Raw genomic sequence first — 27,917 nt, forward strand, 5'->3', positions numbered from 1 at the left:
CATATAAACTCTTAATACTCTGTTCAACTTAAGACAACTGCTCAGTATCACCTAAACACAGAACTTTGTATACATGTATACACTTTATATTTTTGCAATATTTTCTTGAGGTCTTTTCCTTAAGTATTTTCATTGGTCTTTTAATTTCTCCTCCAATTTTCCCCTACAGGGGAAGTGATATACAACAGAACAGATGGTGCTGGCTGTAATTTTTATGCACTCTGCAGCAAGGAATGTGAAATTGACCCATACCAAGGCCCATGTCCTTCAACAACGCCTTTCACTTCAACACAAGCCACCTCATCCACAGAACACGGATTTTCTTCTGTCTCACCAAAAACAGCAACATCCCTCACAACTTCAGTAGAAAGAAACTGTACTGATGTCAATCCTCCGCGAAAGGTGGTTCCCCTCACTATTTTCTAATATATCACCATTGCAAAACCAGCCCAATTTCTGTCCTCAAACACCAACTGAAATCAACTTGTATGTATTTCAATAACTAAGTTGGCCATGTTACAAATGACCTGATACATGCAATTCTTCAACCTGGCATTACGAGGCTTTTCTGTAATCTGGAGGTAGAAAAGCTCACTAATACCACAGCAGAGACTCCTTTTTTTTTTTTTTTTTAATAAAAGACATCTAAATGCCATAGAAATAAGTAGGCCAGCTATGCAAGCGTTAAAACCTCATTCTTTTTACAAAGAGAGTTCCATGGTTCTTCTCAGCTTGCCTTCTCTTAAGGCCTGAAATCATATGCTAAGAAAACTCTAATATGAACTCCCCACCAATTTTGAGAGTCTGTCTCAAGTTGAAACAGAAGAACTAGGGTAAGAGAGCACTTAACAATAATTATTTGCATATTTTTAGCCTGGAGAGCACTGGATAAGTGAATGCCAGAAGTGTGTCTGCGACCCCCTCACTGCTACCGTACAATGCCAGCCGGTTCTATGCCCAACAGTTCAGACACCAATTTGTGACCTCGGATTTGTTCCTGTGCCTGTACTACCACCAAAAAACTCATGTTGTCCTGAATATCATTGCCGTAAGTATTAAAAATACATATATAAACACCAGACTACACATCCTGGTAAATTACATTTGCACTTCTGTTAGTACCTAAGCAAGTTCTTCATGTATCACAGTAACAGCAAAACCTTCCTTAAATTGTTCTGGCTCAGTGAACATACATCAATCTTTGGCTAAACATGTATTAGAAGTTTATTTAAAAACAAAACGCTATTTTCAGTGAAGTCTGCTGAGAGAATTGGAATGGGTGGGAAAACGGGATAATACTTTGAACCTTCAAGTGGTCTATGTAAGCTCAACTATGTCTGCATCTGTAATAATAAAGGTTACTAATTCATTTTTTTTAATGTTATTAATGTTGGAGCACATTAACATTAACCTAACTGTAGCTAAATGAAGATGCATAAACATATTAAGCCAGCAGAAAGTTTAACAGTTAACTACAAAAACAAGTAAGAATAATACAAAGTGAATTGTAATCAGTAACTGAATTGTCAATGTATGAAAAATAATTACACTTACACTGTTGTTGAACACTCATGAAAATTTAAAAACCCAACAGATATATGTTTATTTACATATACAAATTTCTATATACTTATTTTACTCATATATTTATACAAAAGAATAAAAAGGAAGCCATAAATTAAGCCCAAAACAGGAACATCGAAACAAAGGAACAGCCAGTTTGAAGTAGTTCTGTGAAAGACATGAATGGGCTCTGCCATGTTGCCAAATTATTTATATTATCACAGTAAGGATATCCTTTTTTCCACCCAGAATCAACCTTCCACCCAAGCCATGTTCTGAGCGGTCGCAATGAATCAGCAACAAAGGCACCTTTGAAGGTTACTGGACTTCTAGAGTTCAAAGAGGAAACAGCTAATTTAATTTGAAGTGAACCTGGTATTAAAAAGGCAAAAAAGAGATTTTTTTCATGCATAGCTTGAGTTTGAAGCCATTCCTCCTCAACTCTTCTAGCTAATTTCAAAGATGAAACTTTACTTAAACATCCAGCTATACTAAATATGAGGTCTAAGAATGTAGGGGGAATTGAATTCAGGTTTTCCATCATGTCTGAGTTACTAACAAACTTGGTAATGACTTCTCAGGAAGTCTCACTATCTGAGCATACTGCAGAATTATTTTTTTGTTTGTTTTTCAGAACTGATAGATGGCATCTGCATGATTAATGGTACAATTTACACGGTGAGAACGCTATAGTGGTATATTGCTGGAAGCTAAATGCACACTCTTTTTACCAAAATAAGCCTTTGAGAAAGTTCTTTTGCCAATACATGTTTTTTTCTCTCTAGTCCTTAGCTGGAAGGTTTTTTTTTTCTAATGTCAAAACCAAAATTATCACACAAGTGTTCTTTCAACATGTAGCATGAAACAGGAGTAACATTTTTAGTAATATATTTTCTTTTTAAACAATCTCCCACTTCCGGAATTAATGAATTTTCCAAATGAGATGATGAATAGCCCAATAGCTCAACCACTCTTTGAAATAAGCTCAGAGAACCTTCAAAAATAAAGCTAGGATTTTTGCTTTAATTGATACCTAAATCTTTTTCTAAAATTGGTACTTAGGTCATTTACTCAAAATATAAGCATTAGCACTGGAGCCTTTTGGGGATACGTTTCTGGAAGACAAAATCCATGCATAGATTTCTATCTCTACTTATGTACTTGCATATGTATGCCATTGTTTTAATCTACATATGCAAATTATAACTGTTTTATAACCACTGAACATGACTTACAGGGAAAAAAAATCTTACATGGAGCAATGAAAATCTGGTAAAATAATGAGGCAGTGCAAATCAGTCTTACCTGCATCTTATTAATTTACTTTTCTCTTTTGTATTGCTTCATAGTTTTCTCCTAATGTGTGCTTTCTTGCAAGACATAAAGCCAAACAACTTTACCTCTGGAGAGAATCAGTCGCACTTGCATTTCAGCAATGCTTTCAACTCTGCCTACACATTATATAGAAATTCTTGTCATCTGAGGGTTTTTTTCTGTCTTCCAGGTTGGAATGTCGACAGTCATCAATCCATGCAAGAATTGTACCTGCAGTTCTGAGAAAGATCCAGTGAATAATACAAATATTGTGCACTGCGAAACAGTTCAATGTGAAACATCCTGCCCACTGGTGAGTTCAGATTCTCCCGGCTGCCCAGTCAGCCATCAATTACAGGAAGACTAGCATTCTGCATGACCAACTCAACATACTTTCTCTTTCCTCTCCTTGTGAGTAGGGTTATCAATATATGACTAAGGATGGAGAGTGTTGTGGGGAGTGTATTGAAGTAGCTTGCAAAATCAAACTAAATAACAACACCGTTCATGTGCTCACAGTAAGTATCTTTTATCTTCAGATCTATTAGCCAATACAGCTTACAACACCTAAGAGTCAATTCATTTCCCTTAATAACAAAAATCTGATTAATATTAAAATTACTCTGAAAACAACACACACACTTCCCAAGTTGAATACTTCTTTGGAACAACAAATTCTTGATAAGTGTGGTTAACTGGGAAATAGGTTCTAATATGTGCTGAGAGTGTCCAGATCCAGGATTTAAACTTTCAAACTAGCCACAGGTTTGTTAAATTTTGCTTTTGCCACTTGAAAGAAGTTCAGAAGCATCTGAGAATCTTTGAGGCATGAGAACTTAATTGGCTCAGGCATTTGTGAGGTAATCATCCTATATTTGATCACAATGAAAAAAAAACCTGTTTGCTTTTCTGATAAAATCTTAGGTTGATGACGTCCTGCCAATCGATAACTGCACCCATTACAAATGTGAAAAAATTGAAGATCAATTTGTTGCAGTCCAAACTAAAAAAATATGTCCCGAGTACAACCCAGAAGAGTGTGATCCTGTAAGTTTCACTCAATTCTTCACCAGTTGAATGCAATTTAAAACTTGGGAGAGGGAGGGGGGAAATGGGACAACACCACAGACATATGGACAGGCAAGGAAGAGTACAAAAAATTACTTTCACTGAAGTTGCAGGAATGTCTTCAGAATAAAATTAATCTTGCTGCAGCATTAGTGATAAGAAAAGCTTAGTACTTTTACACGAGTTTACTAGGATTCAAGACTTCTATAGTGGGCACAGTAAGTCATCCATCATTCTCATTCAGTGTTCATCACAGATGAGTCTTCTGCCCAGTTATCAGTAATGCCAACTCATATTCTTACTCATGACCGTCATCTGCGCATTAATCCATATCCTCCTCCTTTCCTTTTGCAAAGGATGAAACAGAGAGTACTCCTGATGGGTGCTGCAAAATATGTAAACGTAAGTAATGCTGTGTTCGTGTTTTCCGCTTGAAGAGTGCTGTATTCAACTTGTAATTGTCTTTTGAGTGGATAGAAGGATTCTTCACTCCTCCAGTTCTCACTCTGTTTATCAAGACCCTGTGTTTCACTATTTATTCTGAAGAAAAAAGCAAATTTGTTTTCTTGATAGTGAATACCACAATTCAAACCACCAATGCTCAAGCCTCTGCATTATCTTCCAAAGGCCCTGTACAGCCAAGATCAAAGAATAACCTGAAAAGTCCAGACACTTCACACAGTATCCCCTGTCACATACTGCACATTCTTAATAATTGGACATCATGCATTTTGAAATCATTTTAGCATTCATTTAGTTCTGAACTAGAGATTTGAATTCTATGTTTTTTCCCCCTCTTTTTATGAAGCTACAAACTGCAAAATTTACAGCGAAAAGACACTGATACGCCTCGGCAACTGTGAATCTTCAGTACCTGTTGAGCTGACATATTGTGAAGGAACTTGCCCTGGCTCCTCAGTGTAAGTTCCAGAATCTTGACATCTCTATGCTTCATTCATACTTAATTTATACTGGTCTCTCAAGTTAATAAATTGCCCAAGGTTACTGAGGAACCTGATGGAAATGCTCACCAAGCCACTTTCAATCATTTATCAGCACTCTAGGCTAACTGGGAAGGTCCCAGTTGACTGGAAGTTTGCAAATGTGACACCCACCTACAACAAGGGCCAGAAACAGGATCCAGGGAACTACAGGCCCATCAGTCTGACCTCTCCTGCCAAGGAAGGTTATAGAGCAAATCATCTTGAGTGCCATCATATGGCATATGCAGGACAAGCAGCTGATCAGGCCCAGTCAGCAGCGGCAGGTCCTGCTTTACAAACCTGATCTCCTTCTATGACAAGGTGACCTGAGTGACCTGTTTAGTGGATGAAGGAAAGGCTGTGGATGTTGTTTACCCGGACTTTAGTAAAGCCTTTGACCGTTTCTCATGGTATTCCCCTGGAGAAACAGGCTTCTCGTGGCTTGGACAGGGGTACTCTTTGCTGGGTGAAAAACTGGCTGAATGGAGTTAAACATAGTTGGCAGCTGGTCACAAGTGGAGTGCCCCAGGGCTCAGTGTTAGGGCAGTTCTGCTTAATATCTTTATCAGTGATCTGGATGAGGGCACCAAGTGCACCCTCACTAACTTTGCAGATGACACCAACTTTGCTGATCTGCTGGAGGGTAGAAAGGTTCTACAGAGGGATCTGGACAGGCTGGATCAATGGTCTGAGGCCAATGGTATGAGGTTGAAATAGGCAAAGCGCTGGGTCTTGCATTTGGGCTACAACAACCCCATGCAATGCTACAGGCTTGGGGAAGAGTGGCTGGAAAGCTGCTCGGTGGAAAAGGACCTCGGGGTGTTGGCAAACGGCTGTCTGAACATGAGCCAGCAGCATGCCCAGGTGGCCAAAAAGGTAAACAGCATCCTGGCCTGTATCAGAAATAGTGTGGCAAGCAGGACTAGGGAAGTCACAGATCCTTTGTACTTGGCTCTGGTGAGGCTAGACCTTGAATGCTGTGTTCAGTTTTGGGCCCCTCACTCCAAGAAAGACATTGAGGTGCTGGAGCATGTCCAAAGAAGAGCAATGAAGCTGGTGAGGGGTTTGGAGAACAAGTCTTAGGGGGAGTGGCTGAGCGAACCACACTTTTTTAGTCTGCAGAACAGGAGGCTAAGAGGAGACCTTATCACTCTCCACAACTACCTGAAAGGAGGTTGTCATGAGGTGGGTACCTGTCTCTTTTCCCAGCTAAGAAACAACAGTACAAGTGGAAATGGCCTCAAGTTGTGCCAGGGACGTTTAGATTGGATATTAGGAAAAATTTCTTCACTGAGAGGGTTGTCAAGCACTGTAACAGGCTTCCCAGGGAAGTGATTGAGTCACCATCCCTGGAAGTATCTGAAAGACATGTAGGTGTGGTGCATAGGGACATGGTTTAGTGATGGATTTGGCAGTGTTAGGTGTATGGTTGGACTCATGATCTTAAGGGTCTTTGACAACGTCCATGATTTTATGATCACAGAATAGCAACAAAGTTAATGTGTTTATATGATGCTATTGAGTGGAATCAGATTCAACGGAAGACAGAACAGTTTCACTATTGAAGAGACAGGTAATTAAAATCACATTCATTAGTGGGTGTGGGAAGGAGGAAGAGAGGATGTAAAAAAAAAAAGAAACCAAACCCAAACCACTCCCAAGCCCCCCAAGAAACACCAAAACAAAGATCACGTAGGGGTTTCAGTGTAAGTTTTCAATGAGAAGATGTATTTTCTTTCCTGGCGGAACACAGGTATTCTCTTGAAGCAAACCAGATGCAACATGAGTGCAGCTGCTGCCAGGAGTTCAGCAGCCAAACAAGAGAGGTGACCCTGACTTGCCCAGATGGAACAAGCATGAATTATAGCTATGTCTACGTGGAACAATGTCAGTGTATGAATGCATGCACCTCGGACGCCTCTGCAGCATCTGATTCCCAACAGAAAATCAGCAGACGAAAGAGATGATCACTGGAAAAAGAGAGTCTAGAGTCTAGGGAAGCTGGAATCTTGTTTTCTCCACAATAACTTGTGCTCCTTCTTTAACAGATCTCATGTCAGTTTCTGTTGTCACCTTTTCTCATTTCTTACTTGTAAAAGAATATAAATAAAAGTCAAATAATTAAATCTTAGTGGAGTTATTTTAAGTGATACAATATTCAGGAGTAAAAACACAAGACTAAAATATCTTGTGTCAATCATAGAACTATGCCAATGTTCCATTCAATCACGAAACTGACATTTTTGAAAAAATAAGTTTTAAGGGGTCTCAAAAAAACCCCAAACCCCTCCAAAAACCAGAAAACATTGTCACTACATTTCACTTTACACTCTTGTGCCTAGAGAGCATTAGTGCTTGTCATTTTTATGGATGTAGTAGCCCAGACATCCCAGAAACTGGGATATGACTGTTTTATTTGATCCACAAAGCTTTCAGCATTTTAGCACTGATGGAGAATCCAATGCCATCAGGGAATTCTCCAAATCAGACTGGGTATGTTCTTTAGCAGCTTTTGGGAATGAAGACATACTCAAAACCCTTTTCCTGGATGAGGTTAAATTCTGTTACAACACAAAGCCTGAAATCTGCCCTGAAGGCTTGGCTGAAAAATAAAGGAGGAACTGTTTGATCAAGTAATTGCATGTTTTATATGTGCTTATTTAGAAGGAAAATTCGATCCCTGAATGAAATCAGGGGAGCCCTATCTACTGGCCTTCACAGGCATTACCTGATATGAGGATTACCCAGTGGGGAGAAGTAGGAAGGTTTGTAAGCTTCATGTTTTACTGCCGAACTCCATTAATCTTGTGATTACCCAGGGTTTGCCTGTCCCACAGCAGGCATGCAGGCTCCAGGCAGGGTAACTCGCTATGACAGTGGAGCAGACAGCAATACCACTCCTTGCACCTGCTCTGACCCAGTAATAAGTCACTTTTCACTCAGAACCTGGGCTATTTTCCAATGTCACCACTGCATCCTCAGACCCTGAACACCAGGTATTGCTATGAGGAGACATCCAAACAGTCCTGAACAGAGGGACCAGCTGATCAAGCAATTTGACAGCTTCAGCATAGCTTCCCAGGTTTCTGACCTCCAGAGGGTTTAAAACTTTGGGCATAGCACCACAAGAACAGGGTGCCCAATGGGATCTAGAACTGTATTGCACTAAAAAACAGGCTCTAGAACTGTACACAGTGAAAAACCAGCACTGCTGGCTGTAGGAGGGCTTCCTGAGAGGCATTTGCGTATCCCAGCCACATTAGGCCTGGTGTTATAAATCAGAGCTAGCAATATTGATTCAAGCAAGATAAATCTATGCCTGCAGAACTGAGAAGTCAGGGTGCAGACCCAGTGACACTTACATGACATATAGCAAATAAACATTTGTAAACACTTCTAAAGTAGGCTTTGAGTTCAGACTGAAGCCAAGGAAATCTGCATGCTTCCCACATTCCACCCTAATTCCCTTGTTCCTGTATTGTGAGTACTTAGTACCATGTTCCCCAGTTACAAACCTTCCTCTTCCTGGTCTGCAGGTTTTCCTTGACTGTTTTAAGCACTGTGCTAACATGTCAGCAGTACACTCCAGCTCAAGTCCTAAGCTGCCCTCTAATGGTCGTTATTCACTTCTCTAAACCAGGAACTATTCCCTTAATTCTACCGAAAACATGAAGCCTTGCAGACCATGTTCATCCATCAGAGATCAATTATATTAGCATATGAATTATTCTTTTCTTTTTTATTTTAAATTCCCATATTATGGAATATGTCAAGGCTATTTCTCAAAGCTGAATACCACGTCATTTCCAGGTAGCTCATCGGTTACACAGGACTTCAATTTGAAGATGCCATTGCAACCCTCAGCGATCACATACTGCATTCATAAAAACAAAAAAAAAAACACCACCACCCCCCTCAGCCTGAAAACAAAAGTAACCCCAACAGAATTCACTATTTAGAAGATAGAATCTTGGTAAGAGGGGTTGCGGGGGTTTGACTTGTTTTGTTGTTTGATGTCGTGTTCCTCCCCTCCGCCCCCGCTTTGAAAACCAGCCCATTGCAGAATGCTAGAAACCACTGAATTGCCTCTGTTCTCCTTAGAATATTTTTCCTTTTATAAGAGAAATCTATTATTGTCTCTTTTTTTCTCTCAAGCCAACATGGAAGAAAACTCAGGGATTTTGCACTTTGAGTAAACAGGATGCAGGAGGAGACAAACGTAGATTTCTCTTTGAAGAAAATGCTATGCTACAATTACAAGCCCAAGAAACTTCTAGAAATTACTTTACAGTAGAGAAATTAGCTAAATAGAAAAAAAAAAGACATACCATTGTTTGATATGCAAGAAGTTACCATTTATGTTAAAAAATATCCAGCTATTATGTACTACATCAAGCTTCTTACAGCATGAAATGATAAAATGCATGCGCACGTTGAATTTTATGGCTAAATTTCCAAATATGTTAAATGTACATTCATAGCAGCAAAATAGTTCATTAGAGAACTACAGATTAATAAATTATATTTAAAATAAGAAATAGAATATAATACAAAATTAATCCAGAGCTCTTCCCTGTCATTTCCATGAGGTATCAAATCAATCAGGAAGTGCTGACTTTCCATCCTATGAGATTTATCATAATCAAATATACTGATGCTTCACTAAATATTACTGTAGAAAAGCATTTACCAACAACAGGAAATAGAACACCCATTTTTCTATTCCACCAACTAGTTAATTCCAGGGACTACTGCATCAGGGAATGTTATGTAGCAAGATGCATATACATGGTGCAGCTACCCAGCGAGCGCATTTCATGGATGTGTCAATACTTCTAAACAAATCTGTCAGCCATCCTGAGAATCTTAAGCAGCTCAGTGAATAAAATGTCCTGCAATAAATAGAACCATTCACAAGTTTTATTGTCCGATGATCTAAACTGGGCAAATATGAAAGTTATGGTGTTTTTCTGTAAAAGTGAGTGCATTCGTGGAGCTGTAATAATGTGTAATACCACATGAAAGACATTTGGTAAGTTTCAAATCAGTATCTATAACATATACCCAGAGTTCATCAGTTGGAAGACAGAATTTAGTATCACTGAACAAACTAAGCTGGGTAAGGTATTTGTACCATGTTCATATGCAGGGCCTTTTACCTCCAAACCCAAATTAATGACATATGCTCGCTCTAGGCTTTCCAAAACATAAAATACCAACAAAATTCAATCAGGTGGAAGCCTGGAAAACAGCCAAATAGACTAAAGGCAATTCGAAATATTTCAAGTCACTCCTTTACATCACTTAGCAAAGACTTCAAAGTTTAGTATGCTGACAATCACTTACCAAGAATCTATTGAAGCAAGGAATCTCTCAGCCTTGAAGGGTAAGCTTGAGAGGCGCCCCTACTCATGGGGAGATCCCTGTCTCTGTGCAGGAAAGCTCAATAGGCCCTGGAATGTCCACTATTTACAAATTCAGACTTACATTTGCATACCAGAAAGGTGTCTGGGTCCCCTCCAGCCAGCCATTGCTTGCCTGCCAAGTTGCCATCCATCTCCCAAAGCAAGCTGGATACAGCCACTGCAACCCCCACTGGTGGTCATGACATACGAGGTGGGACAGACACACACCACCACATGTTTTCAAGAGGACAAAAATAGCTATACCATAATTTCCTTTTTCTTAAAAAGTTAATTATGCTTTTTTAGCATCCTTCTAAAATATACTGCAGTATGAAAATATATTAACTGGGGTTTCTAAACAAGCTTCCTGAAGATCTAAGAGAGAAAGTTAAGTCTTTAGTAGGCTACAAGTTAAAACTGCAGCAGGGAACACTGTTAATGTGGGGTTTCATTTTTCCTACTTACTCTAAGAAAACAAATACTTGTATTTGTTCCTAGAGACCCTGCTCTCATTGATGTACTTAAATGGTTGAATAATTTTCAAAATACACCGGTGTGTTGTTTTTTTTTTTTAATACCCCCACACATGAGTTTGATTAGCATTGAAATGAAAAAGCTAATAAATATTAAAATGCTGAATAGATGCTTTAGTGGCCACACAAACACCAATATTTGTTTAAGTAAATTAATTCTTGTTTTTCTTATCTCTCACAGTACACCAAAAAATGTGAAAGCAAACAGCAAGCTTTAGAACATAAATTGGGATAGAAAGCGACTCAAGGGCCAGAAGAAAGCATTTGAATAAAATTTTGTTTCATAGTAAGTACTAAATACATTAAGGAAATCAAAGGAAATTCAGTTGTGAAAGATTCCTCTCAACTATCATTTGTTAAATAAAAAAAAAATTAACTCCTAATAAAAACCACACTATGAACTGGGCAGTAAACCCCAAAATGTTAGCTTGGCAATACGTTAATACTACAGACTAGCAATTAATTCATTATCACTAGTCACAGCAATACTGTTAAACGAGAAAAAGGAGCTCAGATAGCTTTGCAGTCAATCACAGAACTATAAAGAGATGGTATATAAACCAAATCTTTAAAATTTATTACACATTAGCAGATAAAGCCAGTTCTTATTGTAGCTGAAATAGCACCTAACAAGGTCTATTTCATAACTCTTCACTTGGAAACCACTCATCTCGAGAGTTCTCACTTCACACTGCAGAACATTTCATCCATACCCACACACTGTCTTCCCACCTCCCCTACCCTCCAGCATTGTCCTTTGAACAATGCAACCTCACTACTGCCTCTTTCTGTCCTCCAAACCTGCAATACTGTAACGTTTTCTTGAGAAAGTAGCACCTAGAAGAGTTAGAAAAAGTCATCTAAAGATGAATGCTTAAAATACTTTTGAGCATTTACTGTACGAGTCCCACCAGATGATCGCATCAAGAAGCAGTGTAACTTGTTAACTAATGGGCAAGACAAAGTAAGTCAGTAATCGATACCTGAATTCTAGATCAGTCTATAGATAAAGACTCACTGTGGTGCTCTTCAACAGAGACATAATACACTTTCATTTAGATGATACATTTATTAACTTAGAATGAAAAACTTAATGTACTTTAGAGTGCAAGAAACATTTGGACAATGGACCTCGATACAGAGAAACAATGTCTTCAGAATTATTACAGCAAAAAACATCCTCTGTACGGTATTACATATCAACCAAATAAGCAATAACATTTGTTAGGGAAAAAACATTCAGTACCATCAGCAGATGCAAAGAGCAGTAAAGAAGAAAGTAGCAAGGATCTAGCTAGACAAAAAATGTTCCTACCTTTAGTAAGATTAGGCTCTTGGCAGGACTCAGACTAGTATTAAGAGCACTAACTTTTAGCAGATGCCTGTCTTATACAGCTGGCTTTGGCTCCAAGCTGCTTGAAGTTGTTGAGCAGAAGAGCAGCATCAAACACATTATTACCCAATTAGCATTTTGTCAAAAGCTACAATCATAATGAGTGACATTTATTTTAAATCAAGACACAGACTTTCAGTTCCACAGACCTAGACTTTTACTTTTACAGACCCTAGAATAACTAAACACTCCCTGCCTTTTTTCACCTTTCTCCAATACAAACCTGACAATGAATGGTTTGACTGAGAGGATGTGTATGGTGAAAAGCTGAGTAGGCTTACAATCAGCATTTTTTTCTTTTTAACGAGATAAAGACACCTTGACGTAAGAGTTTCAGCTATAATGTTTAATTAAATCAAGACCAAAAAAATCCCCAGAGCAATATTTAAGTATAGTGTAACATGTTGAAATCCATCTACCAGCCACACTACTCCTACATATCCCATCTTCAGCTCTGTTTTGCATACCCTGTTTTGCATAACATTTGCCTAGAACAAAACAAACAACGACCAGGAGCTGCCTACAGAGGCCCAGAGCCTAGTCTATGAATAAATCTGGCTAACCTAGCATTCGCACTTACCCCTTCTGGTGGTTAGGATTGAAAAAGTGTTTATTCTGTGCTTGAAATTGAGCTGTAATAGGATGCAGTACAATTTACCAGCCATTAAGTTGAACCATGACCACTTGCTTTTATAAAAAGCTGTATTATGGATCCCAACGTTTTAATATAAAAATTTAAATATATACATTTTCCCTGAATTGTTTCATCTCTAGCAATTCATGCTATCTGTGTAAAAGTTAGAGCAAGGGACTCTTCCTGGAGACATCTAAGCATTAAATCCTTACCATGACTTACCCTTTTGGGTGACAAGGTCACAAATCATTGTGCTATAAAGACCAAATGCCTCTACACCTACTCAATCACATAATTTACCATGATTGTAGGGAAGGGGCAAGACTAGTTTCTTGAGTAACACTCATTTTATTTTAGAAAATAAAACCATGGTGACTCTACAACTAAAGCACAGAAACTATAGCCTTGAATCTCATTACCGAAAAGCCAATTGGAGGATGTATAAAGACACTTTCACAGTAAATTTAAGATGGAAAGGGATTCATAACAAAACTTAAAATCATACATTACGAAAAGACAGTTTTAAAAGGTCAGAAACTGGGATGATTTTTGGTGCTGCATTTTAAAAGTTTCAGTATCAATTTTAATTATAAAAAAATAAATATTCATGCTCTACTACCAGTACTACCTAAAGGCTTCTTGTATGGGGGGAGAAAAATCAGCTTTTCAGCAGATAAAGAAAATATTTTAAGCATGGGACATGAAACAAGGCATGGTGAAGAGAATATGGGTCCCTTTTCCCTATTCCAGACTTGGCTTTAATGTTCTCATGAATCACTCAAGAGCCTAGATTTCAAGTGTACATTCATTCCAACTCTTGAAAATATAAAAGGTCTATGGCTATTATAGAAAGTATTTGAAATCAAACATTAAAAAGATAAAACAGCAACATTGCACATCACTGGAAAAATAAACTGGTGCATACTATTTAAAGTGCATCACTTTACCATCTACAAAAACAGATACTGCAGAAATTTATCCAAGAGGTGTAAGGGGTGCATACTGTAAGATTCTGCACCTCCAAAATGAACTGTTATCTGAAAAAATAATACTAACAATAAATACAAGCAACCTCCAATCTCCTTTAAGGATCAGACTATAACTCAGATATGTTAAATTTTCTCTCACAAAGAATTTATTTCCATCTGCATCAAATAATGATAAACTGGCTACAGCAACTGTAGTCTTCAATCACTGAGCAACTCATAATGCCATTCAAAGATTCTGAAGCTACTTTTCACACTTATTTCAGATTACAGGAAAAAATACAGTAAGTTTTCCACTAATATGAAATTATAATTTTGCTGAAATACAGGTGTAATAGGCCTTATAACCAGATCATAGATTCCTGCTTTTTTAATGCAAAACACCACCTTTAATAATTGTTTACAGCTTCAGTAATTATCTAGGTATAAAAATCTTTCCTTCTGCACTTATCCTTTGAAACAGCCATGGGAATGCTATTAGCAGTTAGAGTGCAATTAACTGTGGGAGTACATTAGGGCTCAATCCTGTTCTCTGCTACAGCAACACCTACTGTACAAGTTAAGAGTTACCTGTAAAGATTTTACAGATACATAACAATACTATATGGGAGGATAAAGCCCAAAATGCACACCATATTGTTTTGCTGCCCGATGACTAGATTGAACAGAAAATGCTCATTACAAATACCAAGAGTGCAACCTAAGAAATTTAGCTTATTAAAAATGTTCGATCAGAAAATTGAATATATCATGGCAATAACTAAATACCATAGGACAAGCAAAGGGTCTTTCTTTTAAATGCTGGAAGAAACAGGCTGCTTGATGAAACGTAAATACTTCAATAAATCAGTTATATTTGAAGAGCAAACCCTCCACAGAATTTTTTTTCCATTTCAATCTAACAAACAGTAGTAAATCCTGTACTGCATGGAGTTACTTTGTGAGAACAAATTTATGACAAGGGGCAAAGGAAAAAAAAAAAAAATTGAGCAGCATTACTCCCCACCCCATCAGAATACAGCCACACAGGGCACAGCCAATAGTAAAGAGCTTCAATGCTATATTGTAGGGCATAAGCTAAACTGAGTATGTACAGATTGAGAAAGAAGTGAAAAAGATCCAAATGTCCAAGGAGAAAAGGGGTATAATCTTTCACACAGGATGCACTAACAGAAAGCTGTTGGGAAATTATTCCTCTAGCTAAATCCCTGGCTTGGCAAGTAAAAATAAGTGGCATCAAGGATGGGGACTATGCAGGAAGTGGGGATCTACGATTCTTCAGCCATCTGAAGCAAGGAGTTGATAGCTGCATCCTTGTTCCCCCTCTGAGCTTCTAGCACTGAGCGGATTACTTCCCTGTCCATGTTGGGAAACATGTCCTGAATAGATTTCAGGTCGTCTTCATTACACAGGTGCTGAGGGTTGACCGCAGGAGGTGGTATTGCCACAGGTACCATGCCTGGATTACAGACTGCAGGCATCCCTGCAGGGGAAAAGAAAAGAGGGGGAAAAAAAAAAAAAAAAAAAAAAAAAAAAAAAAAAAAGGAAAAAAAGAAAACCAAAACATACATGAGTGAGGGGAGGGGGATGGAAGGGGGGAATAAAAACCAAACAAGAAACCAAAAGAAACCCCAATTCAATGGTTATGAAGAAGAAAGCAGGTCATGACTCACCCCAACCCACCAACTTCAGCATTTTTACTTTTTTGACATGTACTATGTACTCTAGGAAAAAATAAATTGATGAGATTATACCTAGACTGTTGCAATCAGAATACATTTTTCTGGAACAAATTCCCTGCACAACTTATGTTTCAGAAGTGGTAAACTACACTATGATAATGGGTACAGCTCAAACTTAGGTACAACTTGCATCAACCAGGTTTACTCATGAACCACCACTCAAACACGAAGCACATCACAGAAAGGTGCAGTTGTTTTTTATCCCCGCTCTCACCACATTTTACTTCCTAGTGAATTTATATTGTGATTAAAAACATGGGTTTACATAAGCACTATACATAACATACTCAGAAATTCAATGAATGCGACCTCCATTCCATTCAAAAGAAACTAAAGTACTTGCGTCCACTAAGAGACTGGATCACACTCCTAAGCAGATTTAAACAAATGTTTTTGCCTGGTTAAATTTCCATACAGTTCAGCTGCAAAGTCACAAAGTGGCTAAAGAGCAATTCCTTTTATGCCTATAGGAGTATACACTGCTTTTCCCTGCTCCTCTGCCAGATGACAAAATTTATCTGACATTTTACATGAACTATTTGTATGCCTGTGTAAAATTAAAATGCTACTACTTTATAAAGACAGTTTTAGAAAGTGTTTTCTAATTCCTGTTAAAACAAAATGCTAGACAAAAGTTTCTTTTCATCACTTAACTTTCATCATTAATTAAGCATAGACCTGTTGCTGAAAAAACCCTAGCATTTATTTTTATAAAACTGAAACCAGGTATAGTATATACATCTAGAGTCTTTTGTTATCACTTCTGAAAATGCTGTATTCCACTTTCCTCAGTAGTTCCCAGAACCCTGATTATCTTAGTCCCACATCTTTGTGTGTTACTTTTCCAGTTCTCTTGTATTGTTAGAAAGATAGGGCAAGGAGAATTACCTACATCTAGATGCAAACATGGCACCGCTTCATACAGCAAAATGATAAAGTTTTTGTATTTGTTCTCTATTTGCTTTCAAGCACTTTATCCACTGTTTCAAACACTACACCTCTGGTATTTTCATGGAATAGTCTACCATAATTCAAAGATCTTTATGTATGATAATAACCAACCAAGAAATGATCAGTTAAGATTTTTCTTTACACGTAACACTTTACTACCAGCCTCAATAAGTGATTTTATTTCCCATTTATTATAACAAGATCCTTCTGCAATCTGCTGCAGTCAGAGAGTCTTAGAAAATTGCTGAGGTTTTGTTTTGATAAATTGTCTATTAGTCCTCTTCTCTTGATTAGTTTTTTAAAAATACGATGAACCCCACCAAAGGCCTCCCTCCACTAGGAGATGACTCGTCACTTATTTTTATCTGTTCATCAGCTTTTCGAATAGCTATTAAACCGCAAATGGACTTTTATTGCATCAGAATATCATATGACAGGAAGAGTCCTTAGCAGATAACATTGATAACATTTTCAAAATGCAGCTGATAAGGTGATACACAAAGACCACATAGTTCTTGCCAACATACTCATTCACCTATAATTTCTAAGGTATGAGCTTTCCTTACATAACCACGTCACCTCCTCCTAAACTTTACCTAGTTTAGTTTTTGGTTTTTGTTTTAAATCTAATCTCCATAGGTTTTAATCAGTTTATACAACAGGAGAAACTGTTACTTTGGAATGGCATAAAACAAGAAATAAAATGGAAAGAAATCAGTTTGTTATCCTCAGTTCTCTGAAAGCATGACTATTTAAGCAACAGGTTACATACTGCATTTGGTAAAAAAATCCTAAGTATAATACTGGGAATAAATGTTATCTTACCTGCATTTTTTTTACCAATCATTTAGAGTGTTAAACTCTAAAATTACGATTTGAGGCTCCTTCTCCATAAAAAACAACCAACCAACAACCCACCCCATCTCACAATAAAAAACAGCCCTCATATTCCTTCCTAAGAAGGACAAATCCAAACACTTTCTTCTTTCCCCGTTATGGTCTCACATTCCAGCTCTGGGGTTTCTTTTGTACTCTCTTATTATAGTCACTTAATTACCTAAACAATACCAGGTTCCCTGCTTCTTTAAAAAAAAAAATAGGTCTCAACTCCTTACACGAGTGCCTTTTTTGTATTTTTTTTTATTTGGCATACATTTAGTTAGAGCAGCTAAAAACTTTTTTAACATAGCTTTTAGTTTACCTGTTCAACTTACTTTCTTTCTGAGACCTTCATTACTTCTCCTTAAGTTAAACAGAGAGTTAACTATTTGTGTCACCACTATTATACCTCTTCAAAATAAGGTACTTTCTGAACCAGGTTTCGTATATTACTCAGGAGTACATCAAAAGCTCCTTCTCTTCTATTGAATTCTGATTAACTGCTCAAAAAGCATAACACCATAAAGCAGATCTACAACTGACAATTTTCAAGTGTGCCTCTTTACAGCCTAATCTCTCTTAGCATAATGACTAAAGTACTTACGTGATCAAAAATATTGCAACTATACTATACTACTTCTATTTAGACTTAACATCTCCTTCCCAAGAAAAAGCAAAGAGCAATTTCAATACTTACTTTGTCTCTTCGAGATTTTTTTTAAACCTGTAATTATTTCATCACTCTAACCTGTATAAATATTTTAGCATCTCCGTGATTATCTTTTCTATCAGCTTTAAAAATGCTGTATTAAAATTCACATTCAAGGTTGGATCTGCTAAACCCATCATAACTTACACCAACTCTGGCTGACAAGGTATGCTAACTGAATATAGTTTCACTGTATGCACTGCAGCTGTGGTTTTACTTAACGTTCTCTTTGCTATTTCTTTCCTCAACTTGCACTTCTGTCCTATCTTAAGGCATGCATTACTGAATCGTAAGCACTCCATACTAATCGATGTTCTCTAATTTTGATTTTAAAATTCTGTTTGTAATCATCTTATTAGAAGCAGAAAAGGAACCTAGATGCTTTAAGTCTAATATACATGCTGCATCTATTCAAAAACGTTCATGCTAGTAACTAAAGAAATGTCTCACCATAAATTCACTACCTACACAATGGAACTATGGCTCTGCCCAGCCATCTGTAACACACCACTACCAACAATTATCTATCGCCTCTTCTGCAACAACCTAAGCTTTAGCTCTAGAGATTCTTACGCCACTTGGATGATGGTCACTGGAATTCTGTCTGGCACTATGTGTTTGAACATATGGCAAATCAGACCACATGTGCACTCTGAGGGCAAACCACTGTGCAGTCCTCACCAACACTGCAAATACACTCTACTTAATAATCATATCCAGCAGCATTTCAGTGTGCTGAAATGCATTCCTCCCACTTCCTACGATCTAGGTATTTACCAGAGATGAAAAAAGATGTATGGCCTAAAAAAAAAAAAAAAAAAAACCACAACAAAAAAACGTTGCAAAGCACTTGGAAGAACAGAGCAATAGAAGTTACGTTTCACTTTTAAAACAAGCTTCCTATTCTTTAGTAAGTCATCAGCACCCTCAGATTAACCAACTATGAGCCTGAGTAGGAACTGTCCATACAGGAAGTCAGTGTAAAATATTAATCCAAATGAAACATGAGGCTTGCTTCTTGAGGACTACAACTACAACTACAGCTTACCAATAATTTGTCTTGTTAGTGTCGGGGGGGGGGGGGGGGGGGAAGGAAAAAAAAAAAAAAAAAAAAAAAAAAAAGGGCAAACAAAAAACCCCCCAAAACCCCGAAAATACCAAAAAAACCAGCACATAGATTTTTTTACTGCTTTCATAGAAAAAAAGTAATTACGAAACCACACATCTGTACTGCATCATTTTTCACTGATTTTAAAAATCCATTTTCTCAGCTCTTACAGTTCTAGAATTAATTTATGCTGCCTACAACTACACTCTACACAAATGAAAGTATCAGTGATTTTAAATGAATACCTCCATGATGTAAAGGCTTACTTTTCACAAAACTTAACGTTCAAACTTTAGAAATACCAATTTTAAAGAGTACCTTGGTGTTTTGCTTTGTTCCACACTCAGGCTAAAAGCATCCATAATTTCTGATTTACAAAACAATAAGCAAGACTTAAGCATAAACTTAAAGAACTGTGCACTAAAATTAGCAAATATGCATACATACGCAGTCATTCAAGAGAGTTATACTAAACTTCAAAATTATCGATGTTCAGGAAAAAGCTGCTTTACATATTAAGCGCCTCATTTCCCTAACAGGTTAAACTAAACTAAACCACATAAGAATCCACTATCAGTGAAACTGCACACTCCTGTGTTGCTCTCGGGTATTAGGCTAGTGTTATATATCAGAAGAATGAAGCACTGTTGTCCAATTCAGTGAAATAGCAGTGGCAAACATGCTAGCATAAGCAGTGTCATTCCAGTACATGAAACAAGCATGTACAATAGCAAGTCAATTGTTACAAGCAGCAATGGAAGCATCAAAGCAGAATTAACAGGGTAAACTTTTTCTAACTGCACACAAGGCATTACACACATTTAATTCATTGTCCAGTCAAGTGCCCTATGTCTAATTTCTTAACTCATTATTCTCTCTCATTAACAGACCTTTCCAGATCAAACTCGGGAACGCTGTCGGCACAAATTCTTTCATTTAAATGAAGAAATGAGCATCCCCTTTTTTAAAAACACACAAATAGGTCTCCATGATATTTGTTTCAGAAAAAAGGTCAGTGCTAAAATTTGCATGTCACCATCTCAAGTTTTAAAGCATTGCTTCTTTGCAAACTACTAGAAAAGTGAAGCATATGGACCCACAGAATAACTCTACAATTCCACTGCTTTGAATAAACCGAATATGTTGTGACAACCACACTAGTTTTATTTACAGCACCTTTCTGAAATTTAGAGCATCAAGAAATTATGTTTTATCTCACAAGAGTAATTCTAGAATTTTCTGAACACGCTTTTGAAGTATTGAAGGATTGAAGACCAATGCTTTTATCAAAGTTAAGGATGTCACAGTATCTTTGCACAATTCAAAAATCAAAGAGGCCATAGTAGGGTAAGCCTAAGTAGAAGGAAAAAATTATTTCCTATAATGTAATTTGGCTTTAGAATACTAGTCAGATGCTTAACTTGACATGCATTTGAAACAGATGTGCATGAAAGATACATACTAATAAAGAGTTATTTTTATGTTTTTATAGTTTTATTAAATATTAAAAAGGCTTATTTGAAGATTAGCAGAAGGCCGGCTGTCTTCTCAATGTTACTGCACAACCGAGTTCTTTGCTTTCAAGTTTATAAAAAGTCGTGACATTACCTCCTTCTCTCCAAACCTTGCAGCAGCAGATCAACTGCAAGATTTGTTTCTCTTCTAGGAAACCAGTACTATCACCTAGAATAGCTCACTGACACACACCACCTTCAGAAGAATATTAACATCACACTTTATATATCAGCACCATTATCACCAATTACGTTAATCATTAATAGCTTGATGCTGAGCAGATGCCTTTAAAGACTTTCCAACAGGTTAGAGGGTATTTAACTATTTCCAGTAGATGCATTAAATTGTTCTATTGTGACATCCAAGTGGCAATACCTTGTGATGCAGTCTGCTATAACAACTAAAGCTGTTTGGATGAGTTCATGCAAAGATTCTTGAGTTAATGATGACGGGAGTGAGAAAAGAGCTTGGAAACTTACCCAGAGCAAAGTATTCAAGCCCTAAAGATGGGTGAAAATGAAGGGGCAAGGGGAAAGGAATAAGACATGGGAAAGAAATATTAATCTATTTTTAAGAGGAAATGAATCATTTAGTGTCCAAAGGTGAATGTTGGATAAACTGAGGCAATTGGATAAAACCTAAACTACCTAATGTCAAAAACTCAATGCTGCTAGGATTCAGTCTCCCAACTAATTTGCCTCAGGCTCTGAATAAGTTTCCTAAATGGATTGTTCTTAAAGAAATATCAATCAGAGGAAAAGTTTTCAAAACAAATAACACACCAGGTGTTTGCAGCAAGGATTATATTTTATAGCCCACAAAGGACAATACAGATCCATGGTTTTCTGAACAAATAGCAATAACATCACAAGCTAACCTACAAAACTCAATACAGACATCTAAAGGAGTAATGTACAGATACACACAATTTTGCCTCAATGAAAAAATGATATTCTGGATTCTTAAACACATAGGTTTTCAACCTACTTTTTACTCAGGTGTTTATAAGTACAAATACACTCCCTGTGTAGGCCATGAATACTTAGCTGGTAAGAAATGTAGCTTGCTTATTGAACGAACTTTTTAGCTTACTCTCTGACACATTATCAGCAAGATCAGCTTGGACTGTAAGTAACTAGTATACCACAATATCCTACAGCCTAAATTAAGTAATTTTTAGAAAAAGAAACAGGAACAGATGGTAGATAAACTCAATTTCTGGAAAAGCAAGAGGACTGGTAAGTTCAAATTTTCCCAAACCAAATCCATCACACCCAGTTTGCAGCAATTAGTGCTGCTGTCAGAAGTTTTTATTTTTTAAAAAAATTTGAAATTAAGTAACATGGTGCAAGAATATTCTATGGCTATTTCTGTTCTCATCACGGGGCTGTAACATCTACCATCGAATGTGGGAAAAAGAGCATTACTTGTGCTGGCATTTCAAGCTTCATCTGCTTACCACTGTGCTTGCTACTACTATTTATCTCGATCATACGCAAGCTGAGGTGTGAGAGGAATTGGTTGGTTTGACCTTAATGAGAAGGGTAGTTATGTATACTAAGTTTTGAACAGAAACCTTCTCTTACAGAAAAAAGAGCTTGGCCTTCATGACACATATTTGACACGTGACATATTTGACTTAGCACCCTCTCTCTTTAAAGCATTAAATTAATTTGGACAGTTAACAAATAACTGTTCAACTGTCCGCACCAGCATTTTAGTCCACCACAGATAAGACTTAAAATCGAACAGTCGTGCCCAACAACAGAATCCCCTCCATTTCAGATGCAATAAACTATTTGGTGCTGCTTTTCCACTCCTCTAGAGGAAACAAGTAGAACTTGCTTATTTGATGACACTCATTTAACTGGACATGTAAAAAACATGAACTGAGCTCAGGTTCAGGCTCCTGTGGAGCCTACTGATGTCCTACCATTGCCCTTCTTGAAGCAGTCTCAAGAAGAGAGGAAACTGTACAGGGCTCCAAAGAAAGTGTACCAACAGAGTTTCCCCAGAAGATATGATCAATTCAGCTGGGCAGGGAAGGCCTGCAGTTTGCATGCACCTTTCTGAAAGGCTTTCCAGAATTCAGGAGTATCATCTAGTTCAGTATATAGAAGACATCCTATATACTGACAACACTCTGTGTCTTCCAAGATGCATAGTGACTACTTCTTCAATTTCAAATTAAGCTATACCATTAAATGTATGAAATAGTAGAAGTATCCTGAAGTCACTTTCAAAGTCCAAACCTAACCATCCATCTAATTATTATGAGTCACTGATTAGTGAACAGGCAAAAGCTTTAAAACTCACAAGTGATTCTGAGAAATTTTGATGGTGCCCACAGAAATTCTAGAACAGCAAGTACAAAACACTGTAATATATTAAAAAAAATAAAATCAGGTCAAACATGGCTTGTAGTAAGTTTGGCATTTATAAAGTCAAGAAGGTATGTTCAAGCATTCCCAGAACAACAAAATAGAAGTTCAAATCCAGGGGTGGGACTCTGCAAAGCTTTAAAAATACAAGTCATAGAATCAAGAAGAATTTTTCATATGGAAGATTATTATAGCAGTAATTAAAACAAGCATGCTGAATCTTTGCAGGGGGCAATGCTCCAACATACAGCTCACTGAAATTGTTACATAAAGGCAAATTTTTACATGCTAAAATGCAGGGCATTACTATCACTTGCTAAATATTAGTTATTTCTTCACTTGTCCAAGTAGATTTAATAAGTATTACTGAAAATATTCCCAAGAGAAATACAAAATTTACGGAACACCAAGATCTGAACATCGAGATACACTGCTGATACTTTGAAGGCCTAGTATCAGCTTTATCTGTTCACTTCTATGCCTAGTTTCAATTAGGCCTGAAACTAGTCTCTTCATTTCTACTGTTTGTACTCTGCCTGTCACAGTAATTCTGCAACACGAATATTTTCATTTTGATCTGTTCAAGAAATTCTATAGCATCTTCTATTACATTGCTATAAGTACCACCCCAGCTATTTTCCTTTTAGCCATACACAAGATAATATGTTTGAAGTTCAGCATATAGGGATGCAATGAACCTACAAGAAAAAAAGATATGGCATCTAATACAAACAGAATAGCTACACAGAAGTCTGGCTTACCACAATGGAATCACACTTCAGGATGCGCACATTGAAACTAGTTCCTTAGCAAAGCAAGCAAGACTTAAATCCTGAGAATTAAGCTATAGAGACAAAAGCACTTTAAATGAAGCAATATGTATGTTCTCATCAGGGAATAAAGCACATAACTAAATTTTCCACATTTTGCCCTAAAAACTCTCTAAAAATGTAACAGGGGGTATGATTCTTTCAGTTACACATCAAATCTTCTGTTGAGGGGGTATGTTTCTACAGAGAATGAAATTTTAAATTAAATCGTGAGTCTTTAAGAAATATATATAATCTGTGCCAGCCCTTAGCACTGCAATTATGTCCCACACACTCTATCACTCACTCATATATTTGTGTACAAACAAATTCAAAATATGTAATTTTACATCTTATTTTCCCTAAAAAAGACACATATTACTGAATACATTTCCATATAACAAACCACAGCTTTTAAAAGCTATACATGAAACACACAAAACCCTCAACTTTACTTATTAGTTATCTAAGTAGGGCAAATTCAAGCTTATTTACATACTTTAAACTTTTCATCCTTGGTAGAAAAATTACAGAACTTAACATCTTTCTATACAAGCCCAAAACTTACTTGGCACAGATCAAGAGAACTGACAATACCTGCTTTAGCTCTTCTTTATGTATTTAGACAACTATCTCAGAGTTCCCTAACATTTTTCATTCACTGCGCTATACAAATCATATGCTCTATAGCAAGCTTCCAGCAAAGCATCTTCAAAGACCACAGAAGATTCAATCCTTTTATGGGCTATTTAAGCTGCAGTTCTGACTTACATCATTTAAAGGACAAGTCATTTGGTGCACTTTCAGAAGTCTGAAGTTTCACACATGGATTGCTACCATTTAAATAAGCACACATTGTATCAGAGTACAGCCTGCTAGATATTCAGTGACCCGACATAAGTCTAAAATAAATAATCAAAGAGAAACCTTCAAGCTACTTGTTCCAACTTGATAGTCATTTTAATTCATTTAATCAAGCTCTCACAGCTCCCTTAAACAGGATGAAAAACTGGAAGAAGACCTACACTTAATTTGCTCACTCTTCTCCTCGCAAAAATGTATCATGGGAAAAGTTGTTAGAGATAAAATAATTTATAGTTTCTTTACATTCTGAAAAAGCAGGAGAAAGTTGGTAGTTATTTCTGCAAAATCCTTCATCTGGAAGTTTTAAGAGTCTTAGAGGAGAGAGAACATACCTGCTATAGGCACATATCCAACTCCTTGTTGATATACAGTGGGCATCAGGACTACTGGCTGGGGCTGCATCATCATGGCAGCTGGCAAAGACTTGACACAAAAAGCAGAGATTATAACTACCCAAGAAATAGAAAAAAAACCCTAAACCAGCAATTAAAACAATTAAAACAGTAATTGCAAGCAAGTTGTCATATTGCAAATCCATGTTCCATGTTCAATATTACAATATAAGTATACTAAGTGCTAATCTATATTAAGCAAAATCTCTGCCAAATTAACTGAACCACCACCCTTTTAAATGACAGTTAATTTGCCTGTAAATCAATACAAACACATCATGTCAAACCAGCCTTTTGAAACAGTTTGATAAATTTTGCCACTGAAGTGAATTATTTTAAAATAGGGGTTTAATCAGCTTTTGTGCCTTATTCCTATGAAATGAATATACAACATATTCATCATTAATTAAATCTTTGAGCAAAACCAAGTTTTATTATAAGCAGTATACTTCTCCTAGAAACAAACTTTAGTTCAAACCAATTATTTTTGAGGTAAATTAATACTTTAAACAAAATATCAGTTTAACTCCGTTCCCTCTTACTACCACAACTCCTGTTCAGTTTGATCCTGGAAAATATTAAATGGTCAGATTCTGTGTACAGTACATTCATGGACAGACAGTTTTAAATGTTAATTCCAAACTCATTTTTGCTAGGGTGATGGAACAACTGTTCAGATATGGGGCAGAACGTGAATTTCGAACAGCAGGGAACATCTGTTCCCAGTTGTTGACTCAACAGCAACTTGAAACTTTTGATGATGTACAAGCATAACAGGAAGTACTCAGGGCTGCACATGTTACAGGGCTGCTACTTAAGACAAAGGTGACAGATGAGAGGATACTCCATGAGCTGCTAAATGGACCAATGTAAGCCAGCAGTTAATGACCAGGAGCACGAAATGAACAAGAATGGAAATAAAAACCAAAGCCATTGGAAAGAGAATTCAAAATAGCCAAGAAAGACCGAAGACAGAGAAGAGTTTCCATTACTTTTGCTTTTAAATTGATATCAATTTCTAAAGTTTCAGGGGAAAAGGAAATTAAGTTAGACTCCACCAAACTGTTTTGAAATAGTTATTATTATTAAATTAGAAATTACAATGGATCATTTGACTGGGGATTTCTTTTTTATACTTCTATTAGCACAGGAGCAAGCTGAATTTTTGTAATCACAAAACCAGATAAATATATACCCACTTACCACCTCACCAAAAAATATTTAGTGCCTTAAATTAATATTTTTGACTGCTATTCCCATTATTCTAAATGCTAACACACAAACACCCAGTAAGGTTCAATGAAACTACTTCCACTTCAATCTAAAATATCTCCCTTCAACTAGCCAGAAAGCCCTCCCTTCCTCTTCTCACCCCAAACTTGGCTTACCGCATACGACATAACCAGATTAATCATTCCTTCCTTGTCATCACCTTGCCTTCCACTCAAGCTATACCATTCATCCTCCACATTTCCTTGTTTCAGAGACTCAGGAATTGTAATGTGTGTCCAAGCTATGCGGTCATCCATTGAAAAGGCCCGCTGGAATATAATTTAAAAAAAATATTAATACTCCTGAAATAAATATAGAAAAATATTAAAATTATTTTTGACTAACACTTCCTTCAGCTTTACGCTATTTCATTTTGCCAGTTTTAAGTTACTCCTTTTGAAACTGGTGATGTATCAGTAAATATTTTAGCCATCTCCTTTCCAAAAACAAATGATGTTTTAAGTGGGATTATAGATTGATTGCAGATATTAAATAAGAAATTGAAAATCTGAAGCAGAACACTTCTAGAAATACAACATACTAATTGCAGCACAGTCTGCATGAATCTAGTGACATTATATCAGAGGCCATTAAATGAATGTAAACAGCTTCTGTTTACATTACTACAATAGGCTGTGAACTCCAGTAATTCAGGAGTAGATATAAGTACTGATCTGCCACCTCTGTTGCAGGAATGAATCAGACACTTCAACCAATTAAGTAAGCCCACAAAATAGCATCCAAAAGCCTCCCTTGTGTAATAAGCACACTGCTGTTGCACTGTCAAGTTTTACTACACACAGTAAGACAGGCAGCCAAACAGAGGCAAACAGACTTTAGCCTCCGTTGTGGCCTCTTAGTTTCTGCTAATAAATCCTAGTGACTACAGCCTATACTTGACAGTTTTATTCTCAGCATTTCCGAGCTTGAGAAAACTTACAAACTCCTCCTAAGTTAGAATAACACTGAAAAATTTCTGACTAAACCAGCACTGTATAAACAGGCTACTTTTAACAGGGACAGTACAGAACATAAGGCTGCAGGGTATTTTGATAGAGAAGAGGAGCTTAAACACCACTCAAGACATTTTTGCTTCTCTTCTTTTGCAGGGAACCCTGCTAATTCCCCATATCAGCTACCAAAGGAAAAATAACAGCTCTGGCACTCTTGGGGAAGAGGGAAATATATAGCAATTCTGACCTCATCAAATATCTCTAGATAAAAAGAGTCCACACCCGGGGGAACAGTGCACTGAATAACTTTGTTCCAGCGGGGATTCTTGGCTCCATTATGTGCTGTTGGAGTTTCATACACAGCATACCCCAGCCGTATTCGACAATATGGATCCATGCGGGTCATTCCATAGTTTTTTGCCAATTTTGCCTGGAAAGAAAAGCAAGCCTTTATTTACATTAA

At 37.0% G+C, this 27,917-nt stretch overlaps 2 protein-coding genes across 4 annotated transcripts in view; one reads left to right on the forward strand and one right to left on the reverse strand.

Annotated features, from left to right (window-relative positions):
- Positions 1-11,101, forward strand: part of LOC115606394 (mucin-5AC-like) — a 50,792-nt gene extending 39,691 nt beyond the window's left edge. The window contains exons 32-36 of the mRNA XM_030482236.1: positions 2,198-2,241; positions 3,068-3,190; positions 3,297-3,395; positions 3,802-3,924; positions 11,048-11,101. Of these exons, the coding sequence (XP_030338096.1) occupies positions 2,198-2,241; positions 3,068-3,190; positions 3,297-3,395; positions 3,802-3,924; positions 11,048-11,101 (443 nt within the window). The remainder of the gene's footprint in view (positions 1-2,197; positions 2,242-3,067; positions 3,191-3,296; positions 3,396-3,801; positions 3,925-11,047) is intronic.
- An 814-nt stretch (positions 11,102-11,915) lies between these two features.
- The window catches only part of TOLLIP (toll interacting protein), a 28,519-nt gene continuing 12,517 nt past the window's right edge, over positions 11,916-27,917 (reverse strand). The window contains exons 3-7 of one of the 3 annotated variants that reach the window (XR_003991183.1): positions 27,702-27,884; positions 26,618-26,770; positions 25,170-25,260; positions 23,711-23,862; positions 23,603-23,650 (exon numbers count right to left, since the gene is read on the reverse strand). Coding sequence is in view for 2 of the 3 variants with exons in the window: in XM_030484522.1 (XP_030340382.1) it covers positions 15,148-15,362; positions 25,170-25,260; positions 26,618-26,770; positions 27,702-27,884 (642 nt within the window). In the remaining variant the exon portion in view is untranslated. Of the gene's footprint in view, positions 15,363-23,602; positions 23,651-23,710; positions 23,863-25,169; positions 25,261-26,617; positions 26,771-27,701; positions 27,885-27,917 lie in introns of those variants that run through there. The other 2 variants (XM_030484522.1, XM_030484523.1) reach the window with 2 other exon arrangements.

This window comes from Strigops habroptila, chromosome 4, assembly GCF_004027225.2.
Source record: "Strigops habroptila isolate Jane chromosome 4, bStrHab1.2.pri, whole genome shotgun sequence".
In the NCBI taxonomy this organism is placed as follows: domain Eukaryota; kingdom Metazoa; phylum Chordata; class Aves; order Psittaciformes; family Psittacidae; genus Strigops; species Strigops habroptila.